Here is a 17955-nt window from a genome sequence, read left to right as displayed (position 1 = left end):
GCTGAATTATTTTTGCTTCTATTTTTTTCTCATTTGTGAGTCTCTTTGGAAAAGTTTAAGCTAAATTAATCAATGTAAATGTAAGTAAATAAGCCTACGCACAAATAAACCCTTCCCACTGATATTATATAAAAGATATATGATGACTGCAGAACTGTAATTTAAGGTGGTAGCTGTAAATATAATTAAAAAAAGCCAAAATGTTGGCCCGTTTATGGCCCGCCAAGGTAAAACGTTCAGCCATGTGTCATTTAAAGCATTTGCGATTTGGAAATGGTGATTATTTGAGTTTGAAAATGTCCCCAAGTAATAATGGATGCGAGTCAAAGAGTTAGTGGTGATTTTGTGTGTGTGTGTTTGTATGCAGAATTCCAGTCCGTTTTTATGAACGGATTATAAGCACGGTGCATGAAATCTGCTTGATCATTCATGAAACTGTCCAGCCCAATCTCTCTCTCTTTCTCTCTACTGATCACACTGTTAATCCTCCTTTTATCTGCCCCTCCCCCTTCCCACAGACAGTCCTAGTTTGTCTCAGTTCGGCCTCAAGGGAGCAGAGCGAGCAGGGAGAGGGATTCTGAGTCTTAATCATTATTCGTCGCCTTACCCTCGCTGGACTAGGATGGATGTGGGAGCTGGATCTTTATTCCAATTTGCATCCATTTGCCTGTAGCAGCCAGTCCAGCTGTGGACTGTGTTCATAAACACCAGTTGGTACTATCTGCTTGTGGGCATGTTATCCACTGTGTGTCCATGGAAGAGTTGAATCCTTTTCTCAGCAATGGTGTGTGGCTTCATGAATGCATATTATACAGTGAGTGCTAAATTATTAATCCGGCTAGGATGAATGATGCAGATGGATATTTTAACTAGTTTATCTAGATTTTTGCTTATATACATTTTGTTTTGATATTTTTAGGTGTTAAACTGACAGTTTGCACGGTAAAACCTTCTCAGAAAAGAAATCTCTCCATTCATCCCTTTTAAAGCCACAGCGCTACAGCCATACACATTAAAATGGTCTTGTTTGGCCATTGCATTACGTCTTGTGTAGAGACTGACAAATATTATTATTATTATTATTGGTTTTTTTTTTTTGGTTTTTCTTTTTTTACAGCCGACACAAGAAATATTAGTAAAACCGATTATCGGTCGACCTCTTGTCCTTGTGTTGTTTTTAAGCCACGTCAAATAAAAAAAGTAGAACCTTTAAAAACACGTTTTGAGACTTCAGCGTTTCATAACTTTCGTTGTGCTCTAACTGTTTTCTTTTTAAAACAATAATGCACTATTTTATAAACATTCCCTCATAAGAAACGATTGGGGTCTCATATTTATATATTATATAGGGCTTCTGATTATTCTATTAGTCAACCTACTGACTTGTCGATTTTGAGATATTGTTTTGCACATGACTGGACTAAATGCCACTCATCAGTACCTGTATGACCTCTGCCCCATCCCTATTTCTTAGGAAAACTAATCACCTTCTCATTAACTAATTAAGCAGCTCTCCACATCTCTGTGTCCTCTACTCCGATTATCTTTAAGCCAGGTCACTTTTACAGGGGCACCCCGGTATTACCTGGCATTAACTCCGTGTTTTAGCCCCCTGGTGCAAACTGAATGGTAGCTCCAATGCTGGAGCTCTATTGAGTCTCTTTCATACTGTTCTGTTGACATTTCTGTGAGCCCAAGAGCTTTATTAAAGGGATGGTTCACCCAAAAATGAAAATTGTCTCATTATTTACTAACCCTCATGCCATCCCAGATGTGTATGACTTTCTTCAGCATCAGAAGAAAGAAAGGAAGGTTAAGTGCACAGGCTCTTTTACCTTGTTGTCTAAGTTATCATGTGCACTTCACTCAGTTGAACAGACTAGGTCAAACTAAGTGTCTATTAGCATCTATTACAAGATCATTCTCCCCAACTGTAGCTGCAGTCCCGATATTCTGTGGTAATGCAAACTAGTGCATTCTCATGCAACGCGATGACATGTTCTTGACATGTCCACAAACATGAGGAAGAGCTAGCAGTTATTTTTGCACCGATTAGCATAAAACAAGGAAAAATAAGCTTTTATCATTTAGTGTTCGCTAGGACTTAAAGATACCTAAGTGAGTTGTTTGACATTTGAACAATGAAAAAAATCAACCCAACCTCAATAAAACCAAAATTACAGTGATCACAGTGTGATTGCTTTTTGTAGATGAAGTTACTGCTCCGCTCCGGCACTTCCGAGTTCTTTTGAGAAAAGAACTGTTGTCTTTTGTCGCTTCGCTCAAATTGAGTTGAAAATACCCAAAAAGTGTTGTTTGTTGGGTTGAAGCAGTGTGTTTCCAAAAGATTATTGGATATTTGGGCTTCTTCAAATTTCCATCAGGATTGGTGGCTCAGGATGAATTCAATATTTGGCATAATTCATGATATTTCACCAATCACGTCATTATCACATCTGCTCTATTAAGACTAGTGGTCGATGGCGATATCCAGAGAGCAGGGTGGCCGATAGGCCAATACAATGCTGATATATCACACAATTTAATATAGTAAATAACATAAAATTGCTAAACAAAAATTAATAAACTCTTATTTAGTACCATATTTACAAAACTTTAACTTTGTAAAAAAAAGAATCTAAAAAAGTAATATTGTATTTTAAATGGGAGATGGAAGTTTCTTCTGATTTCTGTTTAGTCATCAAATTTTAGTAATTTATTTGCACATGAAGAAATTAATATATTAGGAAGGAGGAAATAACAGTACACACAGTAGTCCAGCAACCATGGATGGCATGTCCACATTAGCAATCGCATTTTCTCAAGAAATACAGAATCAAACCAATTGTACATACAGTGCATAGTGAATACGACATTTACTTATAGCACATGTGAAGCGCTTTTACTTTGAAATTGCACTCACGAGCTCGTGTTGATCCAGTGCGAGCAGCAATCTCCTGACAGTTTAAACGGCCTGGACCGCCTGCTTGGATTGTCACAGACTGACTGTCATGATTTGTGAATGAGAGAAACTTTTGATCCTGAAGTTTTGATTCTGGCTGATAGAATATGCGCTTCAGAGTAAGATATTAGATGAGTGCTCCATGGGAAGAAAATGCTGGATTTTAGTGAGGTTTGTGAATTACATCTGTTTAAACTAGATATCTGCATATTTGCAAATGGTATATACTGTAATAAAAGTTTTATTGATGTTTGCCTTTTATCATTAGAAAAGAAAGTTAAAGTTACAGGGAACTGCTGAGGAGAGACTGTTAAAATACGTGCTTTAGAGGTAAATAAATGAGCGATCCACAGGATGCTGGATCTACTCAAGTTTTGTGAGGTTTGTTTTTTTACATCTTTTTAAACAAGATACGTGCATATTTGCAGATTGTATATGATATTAGATTTATTGATATTTACCTTTTTATCATGCCTTTTTTACCGCGGCTCTGATATGCGACCATTTAAATGAGACCATGTTGCACACCGGTCTATTATTGTAATAGTAACATGATGGCACATAACAACAAAACGAACCTTGACTAGTCATTCATATGTCTCAGTCGCTTCACGTGCAAGCAGGTGATTTTCGGCATGCTCAAGAAACAAGTTGGCCAAACTGGAAAATGTATTTGCCGATAATAAAAATAAAAAAAAGTCAGAATATCGGCCGATTTATCGGCCTCGACAATATATCAGTTGACCAGTAATTAAGACCCATTTACCCCGCAGCTGCTGTTTGTAGATTTGAACTTATCATGAAGGAATCACACAAACTCTGAAGATCTTGTATGAACAAAACCCATCGAAGATCTAACGTGAAGTACGGGACCCCAACTCAACTATCCCAGTGCATTGGCTACTTTTTGTGAAAGGATATGCAAATAAAAGTAATGTCATATTGCTAAAATGTTGTCTTTGCACTTAATGTATTTTGAATGCAGTAAGTAACAATTTTTAAATAAAATGGCTGTTATTAAGATGGAATATAATGATGATAAAATATTATTTATTGTATGTGGGTTAATAATTTATGCAGTAAAGCTGCATATTGTATGTCTGATGGTAGTTTTCATTTTCATATGCCACATTTCTCAGGCTTTAGAAGTGTGTTAAGTGTGTGATCATGTGTATTCATCAACCTGTTGCATATCCGACATAATCACACAGGCCTATTGAATCAAGTCAAAACTTGTTTTTCCGATAATTCAGAAAGAACCTACACAATTTCTTCACTATAAACCATAGATATCCATTTATAATAACTTTAATTAATATAAACAGACATTATTACTAGAGCCTGACCGATATGGTATTTTTGAGACCGATACGATACCGATTTTAGAGGGGGAAAATGCACCGATTACCAATATGGTGACCAATATAGCTAATTTTTGAATGAAAACCGACCTTTTCTATGTGGATTGTTCACCGATTTTGCACCGATATGACTATGCAAAGGTACTCGGAAGGATGCTTTCTTAAACAAATATTTTTATCAAAGAACATTTGACATTATTATTATACATTGTCAACAAATTCTAGAAATGAACACTGAGAAAATAAAGAATAAACAAAAATACTATAAATAGCTTAATAAACATCAGTACTGTATGTTTAGTATAAGTCAATTGCTGACCATTAAAATAAAGAATAAATACAAATTAAATAAATAGCTAAATAAACATCAGTAGTACTGTTTAGTATCAGTCAGTTGCTGACCATTAAAATAAAATAAATAGCTAAATAAACATCAGGGGCCAGTTGCACACGCTCTACTAAATATTTGAGCATTGCACCATTAAATTTATGTAGGACGTAACCCTACGTATAAAATAAATATTTATGGAAGACTCCTACCAGGAGCAGCTGATGGAATAAAAAAGCAGACTCACTTAATGACATCAATGAGCTCATGTTTTGCATGACAGGCTTCAGTCCTTTCGACATATATGATGGTGTTGGCATTTACGCTCATTTACATTTACGAGAGAGAAAAAAAACGCACAAGTGGCTCTTCGGTATGAAACTGATCTAACGGTGCCATTTTTAGGGTGCGTCGCCCGGTGTCAAGTTTCAGCAAATTCAAAATATATATATATATATATATATATATATATATAGGATATTAAAATGAATAAATGTCTATTTTTCCAGCCTGTTGTATTAGTATTTATCATATCACCCCTTATTTATTTTAGAGACCGTTCCTATATATTATTATTTACACAGGGCAAATATACTATTTATTAAATCTACTTTTATTTCGTATCTTATTTTAATGTCTGGAAAACCAGACTTTTAAATATTACATTTTATAAATGCAATGACTGGAATTGTTCGGTTGAAGGGGGTACCAAACTGTGAATCCTAAACAAAACAGTTTGGTGAATACATGTTTACACATTAGCTTCCACTCAGCTGACAACAATGAAAGTAGCTACGTGGTTAGCTTGTTAGCTGTAAGCTCGTTGTCACAGAGAGTAAAAGATGGACTTTATTTACTTTCCAGCATTGTGTCTCACCAACTAGGTAACAACGTAGCATTAAATCAACACTGAACAGACACAATCCACCACCGCACTGTTGTTTGCTGAGCTGCAAAAAGATGCTCTGATGTTTACCTTTCAATCTGCTACATTACTTACTGCACTGACAAACTATAGCTGGCTAACAGCAAACAGATGTGATAAACATGGGTGACATGGTTGTCAGGGACAGGGTTAACATTATATTAGTTATATTGAAAAGGGAAAATGATGGGGTCATTGTTTATTAACTTTCCAATATGTATTTCACAAACTAGTTAGCAACTTAAGGAGAAGAGATCGCTCAAATCCACACGGTTTAAATCCGCCCTGTCTGCAGAACCACAGTTCAGAGTCAGCTCTATAAACAATGGAGTCGGAGCATGCTCTGCTGGACAAACTACGCTATGACACCAATTCTAAAGCACTGTTTTCTGCATTATATGTTCTGAAAAAAGTTTTCATATCTGCGCATATCGGTAAAATATACGCTGATACCGATATATCGGTGAAAGGCTAATATCGGCCGACCGATATATCGGTCAGGCACTAATTATTACATTATATAATGCTTTCAATTTTTTTTAAACCACAGCATTGCCCATATCCAGCATTGAAATCTGCTGCTTGAAAGAACCCAGAAGCGCAGTTGCCTGTGGTGTGACGTCAGCAATTTCATCTATAGGGATGGGAATCGTATGTAATTTAATAATTCCAATTCCTCTTTAACAATCCCAGTTCCATTAAAGGAATATTTAGGGTTCAATACAAGTTGAGCTCAATCGACAGCATTTCTGGCATAATATTGATTTTCACTAAAATTAATTTAGACTAATCCCTCTTTTTACAGTGAGGCACTTACAATGGAAGTGAATGGGGCCAATTTTCTAACGTTAAAATACTCCGTTTCAAAAGTATAGACACAAGACACAAACAATATGTGTGTTAACATGATTGTAGTGTGATAAAATCACTTATTAAACTTTTCTGTTTAAAGTTATAGCCAATTTTACAACTTCGTTGCCATGAAAACACAATGTCAACAAACCCTAAAACGACTGTAAAAATGATGATTTAAACAATTTTACTGCTCATATAATACATGAGTTTTAACAGAAGAATTAATGTAAGTGCTTTTATAAAATTATAAGCTTCACATTTCTGTTTAAACCCTCCAAAAATTGACCCCATTCACTTCCATTGTAAGAGCCTCACTGCACTTACCTCAGTTTTTGCTTATTTTAAAGAAAAGGAGCATTGATTAATTTTTGTGGTAATCAACATTATGCCACAAATGTTGTAGATTGAGCTTAACTTGGATTGAACATGGAATATTCATTTAACGATTATGTTAGTAGGCTACTTTTGAGGAAGACTTTTTAGTGGCATACTTGCAATCCAATAATCCAACTATATATATTAAACAAAAACTCTAAACAAAGAATGTAATTTGATTCCCGAACAAAAGGTAAATTTGTTTGGGAAAGGTTCTTGTTTGTAAAGCATATGGTTCTGGTATTTTTTTTTTTTTTTTAATGGAACAGGTTCTGAGCAAGAACTGGTTCTCTGTTCCAAACCCTGTTACTTGATAGCCTATCAGCCTCTGTGTGAAGGAATTCATGGACATGCATAGTTTGAATACGCCAACAGTCTCACCCTGCCTTAAAGTTTCACATTTCTGAGGGACCATTTTACCAGCCTGTCATCTTGGAAGGGTTGGGACATTAGATTACCATATTCATAGGCATTGCAGTTCTTAACTGAATAAACATTTTCAATGCGGGTGTTCTGGGTGTTATAGCAACCCAATTTCAGAGCCAGACGTCAGTGATAGAAAGCACATTTCAGCCCATCACCCTTGAGGACTAGATCAATATTCCCCATCCAAGACAAAAATATCAACACCAAGCCATGAATTTATTTTCTCCTCTCTCTTTCTCTCTCTGTCTTCTGTAACAGTGTGTTTATGTGCGTTATCAGACATGCCCTTGTGTCATTTATTTAAGCAGATTTCTTCTCGCCCTCCTGTCTGCTCTCTGGCCTGCCAGGATGCATCTTTTTTACCCATTGAGTGGTTAGAGTGCCACACAGGTCATGTATGGTAATGGCCTTCTCTGTTGTTTGTCATAATGCCACTGCATCCATTTAATATCACTGGTGTTGACAGCAATGCCACTGTAATCCTTCGACATACACACGCAAACAGCAGACAAACAAGAGTCAATGCTGCAATGCCCCATCGAGAATCAGAAGAAAGCTGAGGGGAGGCCAGAGGCAATATTGAAGACACATTGAAATAATGACTTATTGTGAATCATTTTGACAGAGTGCTTTGTCTAAACCGTAATTCGAGGTTGATGACAGTCAACAGATGTGCTATAGTCATTTGTGGAAAAACCTTTGCTCTCTAATGGCAGTGCATTTGATCAGTCATGCCTGGAGTAACTGGAAAAAATCAGCTGTCATTCCCAGTCTGTAATTGTGAAAGTTAGTGGAACCTTTTTATTTACTGACACAAACATACTGTATATTGCCTGCATTAACACCATGGCATAAATGGGTAGTTCACTCCATTTTCTCACCCTCGTGTTATTCCAAACATGATGACATTGTAGGACATCTTTCTTCCGTTAAACACAAAAGGTGAATTTTTAAAAAGTCTTGATAGGGTTTATTTGCCATATAATGAAAGTGAATAGTGACTCAGATCTGTCAAGCTTCAAAAAGTACCATAATAAACGAGCTCCAAGGTTACATAAGCATCATAGAAGTAGGCAATACTACTCATGCACTATATTCCAAGTCTTTGGAAGCCATTTGATCATTTCATATTAGGGAAGTGCACAGATAGTCGATATTTGGTTTACTGTTCGACGTGCCACTTTTCGAATACCAAAAGCGTCTTCAACCATTCGGGGGTTTGAGTCAGTTTTAAAAGTAAAGGGCGAGTTAGGGGCTGTTCAGACATGCTTTTGTGTGCATTTGTGCTGTTTTTCTATAAACGGTTAATGTGCTGGACGGACGTCTTTGACTGTTGCACTGAATCTCGTGTTTTTTTGTTTTTGTTTTTTTTTTCAGTGTCTCGCGTAGGATCGCCTCATTTTTAGACACCAAGTACAGTTAAAAATAACTTTTTTTATAAACGCATCTCGAAACACCTGCATTGTTTAATTTGTTGTGCTGTGTTCTGAAGATGTTCAGGTTGCAAAGAGGACTTCAAGGGTTAGTTCACCCAAAAATGAAAATTCTCTCATCATTTACTCACCCTTATGATATCCCAGGTGTGTATGACTTTCTTCAGCAGAGCACATTGGAAGAAAAATAGAAAAATTCTGGTGATCAGTCTTTTTAAAGCTCCAAAAATCACAGACAGTCATTGTAATCGTCATCCATACGACTCTAGTGGTTAAGTTAAAGTGGTGTGGTTAAACCCATTAGTGGTTAAACACGATCATTTTTGGTGTGAAAAAGATCAATATTTAAGTCCTTTTTAACAGCAATATGTGCGTTCACGTCACGTGAGGGCTGAGTTCACGCAGTCTCTCGTGGCATATTCACGTTGGCATGTTACGAACGTGATTTCACATTTTTCTCTCTGTTGAGACATCCAGAATAAGCACACAAACGCACCATTGTGAGTGAACAAACAGATACAAATATAGATCTAAACCAAAACCAACTAAGTTTCTGTACAGCGTTCCTCCTCATCTGTAAACCGCGCTGCTCTTTCAGGTGTGTCACACGTGCGTCAGTTCTTGTGTGAACATGCCAGCACGATTACGTCACTCGAATACCACTGCTGACCGGAAGTGATGGATTATAGTTACAAATGTTGACTCTTTTTTTTGCATGAAAAGTGATCGTGTCTCTTAAGAAGACATTAATTTAACCACTGGAGTCGTATGGATTACATTTATGCTGACTGTCTGTAATTTTTGGAGCTTCAAAGGTCTGATCACCAACCATTTGCATTTTAAGGACCTACTGAGCTGACATATTTTTCTTCAAATGTGTTCTGCTGAAGAAAAAAATAAATTCACACCTGAGATGACATGAGGGTGAGTAAATGAGAAAATGTAAATTTTTGGCTGAACTAACCTTTTAATGTTCCACCGTTAAACATGATTCCAGGTTGTTTTTCACCAAGCAGAGTTTCAGCGCTTGATAAACGGTGTCAAGTCCCCACGTCCCGACTTTTGACAAAAAAAATGTTAACTGTTCGTGAAATCTCGCGGTTAACCAAATGTTAAAAACATCCTTAATTCATGATGAACAAATCAAAATTTAAGTCATAATTAGGGATGTGTATCATTTGGGTTTTTTACGATACCGGTGCCAAATCGATACTTTTAAAACGGTACCGGTGCCTAAACTGTGCCTGAACCGATACTTAAAGTAAAAAATAAAGAGCCACAAAACGATGGTGGATGACATTTAAAGAACGGCTTTTTTTATTGAAAAAAATTCTAATTCTTTAAATTGAACAATATATTAAAAGTTTAAAGTATACTTAAATATATAAATATAGGTAAATACAAAACACAACAAATTTACATAAATTTACAATAAAACCTAAGCCATCTAACCCAACTACAATAATTTAACACTAAATAACAGTTACAGTACTAATAACAGCAAAGTAGTCGGTATTCTTGGTATGCTACAAACCAGCTTCAAATTTCAGCAATTCTTTTGCAGAAATATGACAATATTTGCCTTCTCTGGCAAAATACGACACCTCTCCTGACTTATTGCATGTCCTGCACAGGAGAAAACCCTCTCAGATGGTGTTGATGAGGCCTGTACACACAGGTATGTGTTTAAAAGTGCAGACAATATGGGAAGGCTGTCCTGCTTCCCCCACCACCAGGCTGCAGGGTCTTGTCCTGATGGGATTGAAGGCAGACCTGTGTAGATCTCAATCTCTTTCTGGATTTGTTCAGCTATGGAGAGGGCACCACTTTTAGTGGTCATTGCCTGAGGTAGCTCTCGGTACTCATCCTCAAACAGCTCTTCTAGGGCTGACTTCTTGGCACACTTCTTGTGAGATGGAGACTGAAAATAAATAAAAGTAGTGTTTAGACAAACATGCTTCAAAAATGCATTCATTTTAAATAGCCTATTCCAAGATTATGAACGTACATATTCCTCTGCCTTGTCCTCCGCATGGTCATCCGATCCTTCTTCCTCAATGTCCTGAAGGCCCTCCATTGGAAGCTGTAGAAATAATGTTGCACATATAAATAGCAATACTTCATCATAAACTGTAATATGGCACACATGGGAGACAAGACTGAGCATAAAGTACCTGTTCTGTTACATTGCAAACTGCTGCTTTCTCCAACTGGCCCCAAGTATCAGCAACAGCACATCCAAGTTTGCCTTTGAAGCGAGGGTCCATTTAAAGTGGCCTCCTGGAGGAAGTTCTGAATGTCTTCATCCTGTAATAAAAACGTGACAAACTATTTAGTGTCTAACAGTTAAAATGATGTGGTTTGCCTTCTTTCTTTTTAAGCATAAGCTCTTAATGGAAATGGAAAATACCTGATATTGTTTTTCCAGATCTCCCCAGACCTTCTCTTTCAAAGCACTAGTAAACAGAGTGTCCTCTTCAGCCACCGTGAAATGCGCCTTCAGCTTAGTCAGTATGGGGAGAATTTGGCCACATGTTGGGGACTTCTCACTGGATACACAGAGGGTTGAGGTGTACAACAACTTCATGATTTTAACAAAATCCTCTGCTTTCTGGAAGTCATCATCTGTGAGCCTTTCCAGTCTGGGGGGAAAAAAGAAGATATGAAGATAAGAATAAAATATCAACTATTATGTTGTTACTCATTGTTTCACAACTGATCTTCTTGTCTATTACTTCTCCATTGGCTTCCTGAGTCGTTGGTCAAGTGATGCTGCCTGGATGGCCGGGTACTGCTCCAAAAATCTCTCCACCATCAGGAAAAGGGAGTTCCACCGTGTTCTGACATCCAGAATCATGTTGTGTTCCGGCAGATCTGAAACACAAATGCACATTTTGAATTACAATCTACTGAAGATGTTTGAAACAAACATAACTTTTTGAGATTTATAAGGCTACACTACTTACTGAGAAGTTGCTGCTTCTCCCGCAGGACGGTCTTAGCCATGGATGATCTCTTCAGCCACACCCCGATAGCTCGAAGTCTGGCACACCAATTTGTAATGGCACTGATGCTGTAAACCTTCTGTGCTGACAGGTTTAGGGTATGGGCAAAGCACCCAACCTTTAAAAACTTCAGATTCTTCAGTGCAACATCCATATTGCTGGCGTTGTCTACTGTGGCATCTACAACTTTAGTGTTTATCTGGAATTCCTCCAGAATGCAATTTATCTCGTCTGCCACCACAAGGCCTGTCTGTGACTCATACACAGCTTTGGTGTTTAGCACCTTCTGCTTAATGTGGCCATCATCACTGGTGTAGTGCACAGTAACTGTTAAATAGTGGTCCTGTGCCACACTGGTCCACCCATCACATGCAATAGCAGCCTTACTCACTTGTGCTAACTCCTGAATAACATTTTGTTTCTCAACAGAGTACCATGCAGGAATAAGCGTGTTGGACAGATCATCCCTGGATGGGGGTCAGTAGTGGGGATTAAGGGCAGTGGTCATCTCTCTGTATTAAATAAAGGATTTTATTGGACAAATTTAATAACACAGTTTTGAAACACATCAAGTAAAGACATAATTTTTTCACATGACTTACATTTTTTTTTTTACCTGAACCATGGAGATTCCACAGTGGAAAAAGAATGCAGTCCCTTGACCACAATTTTGGTCACAGCCCTGTGGAATTCCTCCACCTTCTCCTTTGTCAAAGTAGCCTTCTTTGCCAAGGTGAATGGGGTCACTGTACTTCTAGTACTACTAGCTGGAGAGCCAAAATTATAAACATAATTCATGTTAAATATTTTACAAATCGCTTGATCATTTGTTAGCATAAATGCAAGATTTGCAATCAACGTTACATTAGCCTACTAACCTGCAGAAAGGCTGCTGTCGTCGTCATAATCAATGGTCTCCACTTTGCTAGGGTTGGTCTGACTGGGGCCGGGGACACCCACACTACCAGCTGATGTCCGCAAGCTGTCGAACATGGTACATCCCTCTGCTTTGAAGTTTATCCCGTGTGTCCTCAAATGTTTCATTAGGTTTGACGTGTTTCCCCCTTTACACGCAATTGTTGTAAAACATTTGTTGCACGTTGCGGTGTCGGAATCCTTTCTTGCGAAATACAGCCACACTTTAGAACGTTTAGCTTTAGGCATTTTAATTTAAGCACGTTTAATGTAGCTAGCTAACGGTAGGCTACCTGCTGCCATCAGAGCAAGTGTAATTGCTGCATTCACGCGCTCCTCTGATGGTCTCATTTCTCGAGTTGTGCTTTTTAGTCGGAATGTGAAAACAACATGGAAACTAACATTACTACAAAGATGTGTTGGATTTGTATTATCAGAGCTTTATATTACGAAGTGATTTTGTCCCAGAGTTGTTACTGCAGTATTACATTACCTGAAACCACTAAATATTGCTTTACCTGACTTATCAGGGTTACTGCTAATAAATAACTTTTCTAATTAATCTACGTCAATCTACATGGACAGCAACTAACCATTATAACCTAATACCATAGTACAAATTACATGTTAGCAAAAAATTGATATGCAATACGTGATTTTGCCCCATTAATCAAAAGTTTCTTACCATTAACCAATCACTGTTGTCTGCCATGTTCTTCGACTTTCCGTGTTGTTGTTCCGACTTGCATTCACGTGAATTTTCTCAGTCGGGAAATTATTTTTCCGATTATTCTGACACCACATGAATGCAGTATAATTTAACTAGCGATCATGTGCAGTGATGATGCTTCTTATGTCCGTTTCGGAGCACCAGAGAGCAAATATTTCAATCGACAGCTCAGGCATTTAAGTGGCACCGAAATGAAGCACCGAAATCCGCATTCTGATTCGGTCCGGTACATACCGGTCATATAGGTACAGTACATGGCACCGGGTTTCGGTACCCAACCCTAGTCGTAATTCACTCTGAAATCATTAATAAACTCCAGAAATCAAATGTGTAGATAACGCCTAACCTCATTGTGTCTTGTGACATGACTTCATGACATGTGGTCACTAGACACAATGTGAACCAATCAGGTTTGATGTCATCGACGTAGCTGCCATATTTGATTTATGCTGTTTTTTTCATCACACAAAGTAATCACAGGGCTTCAGAAGACTTGTTGTATAGTGCATTAGTAGTATTGACTACTTATATAATGCTTATATCATACGCAAGTTGTTTTTTTTTTCATTTTTTTTTTTTCATTTTGATGCTTGACGGCCCCAGTCCCCATTCACTTTCAATGTGTGGAAAAGAGCTGCATGGACATTGTCTCTGCCTAACATCTCCCTTGTGTTCCACAAAAGAAAGTAAGTCATAAGGTTTGGAACAACATGACAGAATTTTCATTTTTAGTTTCGGCACTATTCCTTTCAGTACGTTTCTGTTCATCACAAACAAACGCAAATGATCATTTTCAGGAATGTTGGCAAGGGGCAAACTTGCACCACATCTGAATTCTGGATTTCAAACAAGAGTTTTGATCTCATTCATTCAGAAACTTTCAGACAGAGAACCTCCAGACAGAAGGGATGTCAGTCCATCAGGAAGTGATAATATCATCATAATGTCTTCCTCTTGAAGAGAAATGTCTCAGTGTGCCAAAGGAAGAATAACAAACATTTTCTCTTTCTTTTGCCATCGTTTTTTCTAACTGCATTCGGCCAGTCTCAAACACACACACACACACACATACGCAGTCTTTCAGGGCATATCAGTGAGTGCCAAGTCTCGGATAGACCCTCTATGCCCCTCTTCCTCCAGCGGGCACCCCTCTGGACTGTGTGACCCCTGTGCCATTGTTCTGCTTTGCTGTCTGTTGGCTGACACAAGCAATAATCCTGAAATCTGGCCTCCGTCCAACCTCATTACAGCTCCTGCCACCATTGATCCCGCCCCCAGAGGCTTCCCCTCCAGTGACACTTCCCTCTCTTTTAACTTGCTCTCTTTCCCTCTCTCCAACTTTTCCTCCCTTACCAGCTTCCTCTTTCACTTGCTATTACTCAGTCTCTCTCCTTGTCTTTCACTTTTTTCTCTCTCTCTCTTTCTCTCAGTCGGCACACCTGTTCTCATTCTTGCTTCCCTTTGGTTATTTGCATGGCATCCATAGGCTGTGACCTCCACTGCTGACCTCTTTGCAAGTAGACTGGGGCATTGCATCGCCAAAGTGTGGACTCAAAGGAGGATCGCAAGAGCTTAGGGTGCCATTGGGACATGATCAGTGACATGGAAAGCAAGGGAATTTAATATAACTGAGAGAAATAAATGAAACGGGAAGAATAAGGGGTATGAAGAGACAGATCTGGAGCTTGTTCCTGTGTCTGGTGGACTGTTTGTTGGCGTTTGTATAGCCGAGGCGTGACTCGCCTGCGGTTAATGAAATTGGTGCAGAGGGGAGGTAGTGTGGCGATGAGGGAATAGTATGAGAAAATCATGTAGACTGGAGAAATGTGTCAGACACTGAGCCTTTTGTCTTCACTCTGTCTCCATAGAAAGAAAGAGACATGTGAAATGGAGATGGAAGGAGAAAGTAAAAGCCACTCTGAAAATGTAAAATGCAAGGTTACTTTAGACATAATGGAAAACAATGTTTTCCCAACATGCCACATTGAAAGCAGGAATGTACTTTTCATGTTTCTTGCATGTGCCTCTCTAATTGTGTTAAATATGTACCTAAAGTAAAGCTTTGGGAACAAAATGCAGTGACACTACTAATCTAACTACATTTTTCTTAAGTATTACAATACCATAGGTGTTTTCAAAATAATATAGCTTTGTCAGCAACAAGCTACATTTTTCAATAAGTAGTAATGTGGCCATTTACTTCTTCAAAAGGGCAGCTTGATTGTAGTTTAACTACTTTAAATTACAAGTACTGTATCTTAGGGAGCTTCATTTTCAAAGTAGCTTCTAAAACAAATATGAAGATGTCCAATGGCATTGAATCCTTAGGCCACTGAATTTATAGCTGAATTTACTTTTTTTTTTTAATTTATTTATTTTATTTTTTTTTATTATTATTTGTTCTTGATTTTTGAGAAAGAGGATGAGCTAATAATTACTGCAGTGAGTGGTTTGGGCTCATTATCAATCATTTTAGTGGTGACTCTGACATCATAATCATCCTTCACCTCATTTTCTAGTTTGTTTCTCAGTAGGTGTGTGAAATACAAAGTCACTCTGAGCTTATGACCCTCCTTCTCCAGCTCCTGCAGTCATTAATTACATTAGTTCTTGTCCTTAATGTGGCAGAGCATCCGATCAGATGGAAAACCCACCAACTTTAAGCCGTCTTGTAGTGTTATTGGTTTTCTGGGCATCGATGTTAAAGAATTCTCTGTAATTCTGAATGCTGGCTGTCTATGTAGCCTTTAAGAAGAAAAGATGTTTCATCTGTCAATATTAAGTTATTAATTTGAGCCTCTTAGACCAGAAACATACTCTGTGTAATTACAAACTAAGGCTGCACGATATGGAGGAAAAATGGGATAGGCGATAAGTTGTTGGATAATGCAATTATATTATTCGATATACCACATGATATTCATATGATGATGTCATCACTGTGCGTGGAACATCGGAACCTCCACCCCTCAAATGAACTAAAGTTTATTGGAATTAAAAAATTACCGTCTATCCCAGTGATCATAAACATTTGTCTTGTTCAAAATTGCATAGACTCACTGTGTATAATATATACAGTTTTACCATTAGGTATGTAGCAGATATTAAAATTCATATTTAAAAATTTGTATTTTGTTTTTTTTAGTAAAAAGCATATGAATATAAAGTTAATTTCACCATATTGTGGGATATCCTGAAATACTCTGTATTGTGAACATTGTAATTTTTTACACAGTAATTCATGTTCGTATTAATTTCACAATTAGTTCATTCAGTGTGGGACCTCTATTTTGAAAAATGTAGGCCGGAAGCGCTTGCCGTTGATATTCTTGTTGGATCAGTGTGGCTGCTCTCTCAGTCTGTGTTAAACTTGAGACTGAGAGGAATGATTCACAGAACAACACATTAATTGAAAACCATACTTTGATTTATCCACAGCGACCAATAAACAAGCCATCTGAACATCTGTAGGTATGTTGAAAGACACAGTACAATTTACTGAAATGTGTCTTCTCTCATGTAATCCCCTCATCTGTTAATGTTGAAATGACAGTGGAGAAAATGAATGGGGAATATTTCAAGTTCCGGAGCACACATGGGACTTAGCATATGCACACTGTATGCTCATACACCAAGTGACAAGCACCTGCCCGGGCCATATTCTCTGCTATCTGCGTCACCTTGAACGTTAATATAAAGAGAGAGAGCGACACACGAAGCTGTCTGCGTGTTGAATGTTCGGCTGAAAGCCTATTGTGTTTGAGTGTATTTATGTTGATGCCGAAAAGCATACCATAGTGTGTGTAAAATAAATACACACAGATTCGCTTTTCAGCAGTTACTTTTAAGGTTTGCTTTTCAGCAGTCCCGTTAACACAGACACACATACACACATACACACAGCTCCGTGCGCCTCTGGCTCCTCTTTATCTCTCTCCCGGCTGATTGAGATAATTCCCCTCCAGGTGTCCATCCTTACCACTCGGCCACGCTTTACTCGCCACAGTAGCAAAATTCCAGCAAATTGAATTGTGTAATGTTTAACCAAATTAAATTAATAAAACTGTTTTTTTTTTTTTATTTAATTAAAGAATACCTCAATTCAATTTGATGGAATTTTGTTATGAAATTGAAATGTGTAAATCTTAAAATATATATATTTTTTTCAGTATACTGAAAATAAATGAGTATTCATTTGCAGTTTATTTATTGGTGTTTTTCCAGTACTTTCAAATTTTCTGCTATAAAGTAAAATTTCCTGTATGCCTAAAACACTTTGTAAACCCTTTTTAGTACTTTAAAAATAAAAATTATTATTATTATTATGATGGGCCTACTGCGTGCGCTGCACTTAAGCAAATAAAGTGCGCTGCACGTAAGCAAATAAATGCATGAACAAACAGTCAGCCCATTGAAACATTACATACAAGTGCTTATATCATTTGCTGTGTTTGTGAGTGTGACAGAAAGCACAAACATAATGTTAGCCTACCTACCTAATGAGTCATGTAAAACTCTATTGCATCTGGTGTTTTCTTTTTTTATGAAAGGGGGGTCTGTAATTTTATCCTACAGTATATACTGTTTTTTCACTGACATTCATCTTCGCAAATTCCTTAAGAAATGGTGCTTCAGATTTG

The 17955-nt window shown here is 37.7% G+C and overlaps 2 protein-coding genes across 4 annotated transcripts in view; one reads left to right on the top strand and one right to left on the bottom strand.

Annotated features, from left to right (window-relative positions):
- LOC127417775 (phospholipid-transporting ATPase IA-like) overlaps positions 1–17955 on the top strand; it is a 215299-nt gene that overhangs the window by 13746 nt on the left and 183598 nt on the right. For 2 of the 3 annotated variants that reach the window (XM_051657994.1, XM_051657993.1), the window contains exon 2: positions 519–814. The exons of the other annotated variant lie outside the window; for it this stretch is intronic. In XM_051657994.1, the coding sequence (XP_051513954.1) occupies positions 754–814 (61 nt within the window). In that variant the 5' untranslated portion in view covers positions 519–753. The remainder of the gene's footprint in view (positions 1–518; positions 815–17955) is intronic. 3 annotated transcript variants of the gene reach the window in all.
- On the bottom strand, positions 10181–13464 carry LOC127417776 (zinc finger BED domain-containing protein 4-like). The gene is made up of 8 exons (XM_051657997.1): positions 12549–13464; positions 12287–12437; positions 11632–12182; positions 11401–11539; positions 11076–11307; positions 10840–10972; positions 10674–10748; positions 10181–10586 (listed from the first exon to the last, which is right to left on the bottom strand). Exons 3-6 carry the CDS (start codon positions 11822–11824, stop codon positions 10889–10891), a joined length of 648 nt encoding a protein of 215 aa, XP_051513957.1. The 5' UTR covers positions 11825–12182; positions 12287–12437; positions 12549–13464; the 3' UTR covers positions 10181–10586; positions 10674–10748; positions 10840–10888.

This window comes from Myxocyprinus asiaticus, chromosome 27 (genome assembly GCF_019703515.2).
Source record: "Myxocyprinus asiaticus isolate MX2 ecotype Aquarium Trade chromosome 27, UBuf_Myxa_2, whole genome shotgun sequence".
Lineage (NCBI taxonomy): Eukaryota > Metazoa > Chordata > Actinopteri > Cypriniformes > Catostomidae > Myxocyprinus > Myxocyprinus asiaticus.
The sequence above is the reverse complement of the archived record's forward strand: the minus strand, read 5'-3'. Positions and strand labels throughout refer to the sequence as shown.

Coding starts and splice junctions, on each gene's coding strand:
- LOC127417776 (XM_051657997.1), bottom strand. CDS start 11,824: ATGGATGTTGCACTGAAGAATCTGAAGTTTTTAAAGGTTGGGTGCTTT. Junction 11,540..11,631: donor GGAGAAGCAGCAACTTCTCA/GTAAGTAGTGTA, acceptor TTTGTGTTTCAG/ATCTGCCGGAACACAACATG. Junction 11,308..11,400: donor CTCAGGAAGCCAATGGAGAA/GTAATAGACAAG, acceptor TTTTCCCCCCAG/ACTGGAAAGGCTCACAGATG.